The following is a 5,202-nucleotide window of genomic DNA, read 5'->3' as shown; positions in this document are numbered from 1 at the left end:
TCTGTGTGATACAATAAACCCACCAAATGAAACATTTCATTGAAATATGCAGTTTTTATGAAGAAACAAGCACCCCCTAGAACCAAAGACTGATCCTGCTGAGGCTTTAGACATGTGGTATATGTGTGTGCACCTCTGTAGGTCTAATTTTCTTTCTTTCTATATAATCAAGTGACCTAGTCTCATTGGGTTAAGTTTCAACCACAAAACATCACTGTGTGCTTTTTGTTTTTTTCAAGATACACGTCACAACACACCAAGAAAGGGGGAACTTCCAGTGTCTGTGGTAACATCACTTGATAAACAGACTCGTTTGAACAGCAAGGGCCTGTTAGCCGTCACTATATAAAGCAGCAGAGGCGTGGATTAGCAGATACTTGCCTGCTGAGGACCATGTGAGCAACGGCCATCTCCACGCCAAGGAGAGACAAAATGCCAGGCGTGTTCCTCTCTGCTAATCCAAAGGAACTGAAAGGAACTGATCATTCGCTTCTAAACGACAAGACGCAGAAAAGGAGGCCAAAGACCTTGTAAGTTCATTAACTGTGCAAATTTTGACTTAGATGATCCTTAATGGCAGAACAATTGAAAATGAATGAATGGAAGAAAATACGAGCCTTTAGTTTACCTAGATCAGGGCAATGACCTGCTGTGAGTTACAAGTATATTCAGTTGTATTTAAAAATGAATCATGACAGGGCATTAAATGAGGTGGGAATTTTTCCAGACTTTGGGTCATAAAAATTGGCTCACTCTTGATATAGCAATATGTTGTATCAGCTATTTTTATTATGGCCTTATTCCTTGGAGAAGTTTGCTTCATGCTCTTTTCTTTTTACAAATAAAATGTATTCTTCTGAAGAAATATGAATATTTACTTTTGTGTCTTTTGTAGTGGAATGGATGTGAAAGCATACCTGAGATCTATGATCCCACACCTGGAATCTGGAATGAAACCTTCCAAGTCCAAGGACCTGTATGTACACTAATACACGGAACTATCACTATATAAGCGGCCTGTGCCTTAGCTCTGTATTCTAGCAAGGCGGTAATACTACACATACTGGACTTCGTTTTTTTTAAGTAACAAGACTAATAAGATTAAGCTGCATTAGTACCAATGTAATTTAAATACAAATGTGCATGCATATATTTGCTACTTATTATACTGTTGGAGTACATTTGGATTTTTTCACATTTTACTGGCAGATATTTTCATAACGATAGTAATTCTAAGCAAATTTTTGTTTTCTTATAGATAAATTTTAATAAAATTTATTAGAAGTAGAGTCTCAGTTTGTGAAGTTATCAAAATGCAGCAGCCATTCTGATTTCATTTGCGCTTACACACACAAAAATACTAATTTACGTAAATGTCGTCCCCTGTAGACTCTCTGCTGATGAAGTGAAGCAGTGGTCTGAATCTCTGGAAAAACTTCTTGCCAACCAGAGTAAGTATAGATGAACTACTGAATGTTTCTGGGTTTATCTCAGTATGCTAAGAGATTGAATGGCTTCATTAAAATATAGTATTCTGGATGGGAGGGTGTGTGAAAAGTTGTACTCTAGCTGTTCTGTAGCACTGACAGCTTCAGCGTATTATGCCTCATCGTGGCATAATGTTGACTCGGCACTCAGTTCTGCTACTGTCCTTTAGAAAAATTTGCCAAGGCAACTAGCTATTTCCATGGATCATTATAGGAGCAAAATTTTAAATTATGCTGGGGTTCTGAAGCTTAAAGTTTTAAAAAGTAAACCAAACATCTCAACATGTGAACTGCTATTCTGAAAGCTACCTAAAGGATGTATTTTTGTACCACTGGATGTAAGGGGTAGGATTCACTCAGTCAATTAATAACTTTTTCCATTCATACATGCGTTGTCACTCATTCAGCCCAGGCATTTATGTGCAGGCATTTTAGAAGCACCAAGGACTCAAGAGTAAAGACACAGAGCCTTGCTGCCTTGAAGGCAGTTGAGACACACAGCATAAAACTGCATTATATATAACATGACACGTTATAACAGATATGATAAAAAGACTTTTTAAACACAGAGTCTCACGGGGAGTTTCTGATGAGAGAAGGGAAATGAGATCAGCTTGTCTTAGCCCTCATCATGGGCATTGGGATCCTGTTGGGATTAGGACCTCGCTCAAGGGCATAGATGGGCAGCTTATCCCTATCCGGGGTGAGCTGATCCCCTTCTCCCTCCCCCGCAACACCCTACAGAGCCTCACGTGGGGATCAAGTAGTTCAACCTGGTTCGTCTGCTTGTTATCTGACTTAGGTTATGATTCAGCCAAACAGTGCTATAGAAATGGCCCATTGAAAAGCCTGAATAACACTAGTAAATCCAAGCAGTACAGCGCACATAGGTAATATACAGGCCTCACGTCTTTTGACTTATATGAGTTGGACAGAGAAATTATATTTGCTAATGATTAACATGATGTTCATGCCTCCTGTCAATATTTGATTCCCTAAAATACTCTGCACTCTGGCTGAGCTGGTAGTGTAAGAAAAGAGATTGTTCTGTAACCTGCAGAGCAGAATTGTAATGTAATAGCAGATGGAAGTGAAGCAGTCTCTCAGCCACCACTAAGCAGCTGTGTACCTGTGACAAGCGTGTCTGACCCCAGACAGACTATAAACGAAGGGGTCCCTAAGGCCTTCCCACCTCTACAAACGGTGACACAGCCATTTCAGCAGCATCCACCTCTTCCTTTTGTACACAGAGAATATGCCACTGTACTTTTCTCGTAAGTTTCTTCCAGTTATTCATTTATTGGCTGTGATAAATTAATTTATCTCACCCCTCACCCTTTCTTTTTAGCTGGTCAAGACGTCTTTGGGAATTTCCTAAAGTCTGAGTTCAGTGAGGAGAATATTGAATTCTGGCTGGCTTGTGAAGACTATAAAAAAACAGAGTCTGATCTTTTGCATTGCAAAGCGGAGAAAATCTATAAAGCATTTGTGCAGTCAGATGCCGCCAAACAAGTGAGTATTTAGTTCATTACCATCGGTTTATATGTAAAGAAACTTAGATATAGAATAAGATTCAACATACTAGCAAGATGAAATCCTTTTTGAGTATTATGATTTTCACTGCTATATATTTAAGTGTATTCATATAGTTCAGTGCAATGATAATCTAATTTTCTACACTTGTGAAAAGATTGGATGAAAGGTTGATTTTGTAAAACAAGCTAATGTGATGGGGTGGGGTAAGGAGTACTGGTGATACCGACCAGAACTGCATGTCAGGGGGTCCTTAGTGAGCTAGCTCGTTTTGGATTAGGATAAAGTAGAGATTAGTGCAATACATGGATTGCAGCAGCAGAAATATTTCCAGTTAGTAGTAATGCCCACTTCCAGTTAAATATTCCTGGTTCAAGCAGCAAACATCTGCACAAAGTGTCCTCTCCTCCTGTAAACCTTAAATGTGCACATCACTTTTCTCGATGCACGTATCACCTTATACAGATATTTAAAAAATAATGTCTGCCTCTTTTGCACCTCCCAAAGATATTATGAGCTAACTTGGAGCAAAGATATTTCTGCTTTTTTTGTGCTACTTCTTTTTAACTCTTCCACACCTAGGATAAGGTATGCTTAGAATAGGCATTCAAGAGATATTTGAGCTGATTTAAATGAGGTTTTAAAGCCACTGTCTTGAGGTGCTTCAAAAACAACAGTGACATCATAAAACATGCAATAAATTGGAAGTGCATATGAACTGATGAGGATTTCTTTTTAGATCAATATTGACTTTCACACTCGAGAATCTACAGCCAAGAAGATTAAAGCACCAACACCCACGTGTTTCGATGAAGCCCAAAGAACCATATATACTCTTATGGAAAAGGACTCCTATCCCAGGTTCCTCAAATCAAATATATACTTAAATCTTCTGAATGACCTTCAGGCTAATAGTCTAAAGTGACTAGTGCCGGCTGGAGGGAATTAAAGATGATATCAAGTACAGAAGGAATGTACCAGGATGGCTCCCTGGGGGAACACCTTGGCCTTTTTGGATGACTCACAGATCCAGGGGAAGAACCCATGACTCAGGACAGATTAACATGGAAGTTATCCAGGCTCAAGGCTGAAGAAGCGTGAGAAGAAAATTTAGCGATGGTAGAAGGAAGGAGATACTGTGGTACTGTCATAAAATACAGTGGACCTACGTATTAGAACATCCCTCAGAACTGAGAAGGCCGGGTAATGCTTGCTACGCAGAAACTGTGAATAAGTGTTTTGAAACTGGTGAAAACATGCTATAAGCTTCAAAGTCAAGTGACATTTATACTGCATATTGTTATACAGAGATTGTATCGAGCTGCTGAAATCTCTTTTACCTGGATGACTATTTGAGAAGTATGTGTTTCAAAATCACCATTTCTGTTATTGACACAAAGTTTTTCAGTGTTGGTTGGTTTGTTGGAGTGTTTTGGGATTGAAAGAGATGAAGAGGAGAACAATGTATTTAACTTAAGCTATTGCCTTAAAGTTGGGAAGTCAGAATATATTTGTAAATTAAATTATCACAGTGTCAATAATAAATGTGAGACACAAAAACATAGAAGCAATTTCTGTTTACATTTCCTTGCCATCTTTAAAACTGGCATTTATTTTTCAGATTTAACAAAAATTTAAGCAAGGGTCTTCTACTTTCTATCACCTCTTCAACATCTAAAACTATCATCCAGTTAATCTTATATTTTGTGTATTACGTGTATGTATTGGACAGAATTCATTAGTTTTCTCTCTGCTATCATGATGTATAAAGATCAAACAAATATAATATGCTCTCATATAGTCAAGCTTCAAACTGATGAGAAATTGAAGAAGTCTTTTAAAGAGGGATAGAAATTTTATTTCAAGAAGTCATCTAATTAACAACTAATAATTTATTGTGATTTAAAGTTTATAAAAGCCAGATGTATTTTCTCATTTAATGTTCATAGCAATCACTACTTCCCAAATTTAGCTATCAAAACTACCTAGAATGTTAAAAAACAAAACACCAATTTTGGGGCCCTATCCCAGACTGACTGAATCAGAATCCCCAAGGGATAGAGTACGAGAATCTATATTTTAAGAGTAAATTCCAGGCGATTCTGAAGATGCCCTCGTTACGCAGGGTTGGGAATCCTGGAGTTAAGAGACAGTCCCACTGCCAGGGATTTACACGTAAATT

General features: G+C 38.0%; 1 protein-coding gene across 1 annotated transcript; it reads left to right on the top strand.

Annotated features, from left to right (window-relative positions):
• The first annotated feature begins 336 nt into the window (after positions 1-336).
• RGS1 (regulator of G protein signaling 1) lies at positions 337-4,118 on the top strand. The gene is made up of 5 exons (XM_027122175.1): positions 337-530; positions 896-976; positions 1,390-1,451; positions 2,836-2,999; positions 3,760-4,118. The coding sequence occupies exons 1-5, from the start codon at positions 433-435 to the stop codon at positions 3,943-3,945; spliced, it is 591 nt and encodes a 196-aa protein (XP_026977976.1). The 5' UTR covers positions 337-432; the 3' UTR covers positions 3,946-4,118.
• Positions 4,119-5,202: the final 1,084 nt, after the last annotated feature.

Source organism: Aethalodelphis obliquidens, unplaced genomic scaffold, assembly GCF_003676395.1.
Source record: "Aethalodelphis obliquidens isolate GAN/ISIS:26980383/991018 unplaced genomic scaffold, ASM367639v1 scaffold24, whole genome shotgun sequence".
Taxonomy (NCBI): Eukaryota; Metazoa; Chordata; class Mammalia; order Artiodactyla; family Delphinidae; genus Aethalodelphis; species Aethalodelphis obliquidens.
The sequence above is the reverse complement of the archived record's forward strand: the minus strand, read 5'-3'. Positions and strand labels throughout refer to the sequence as shown.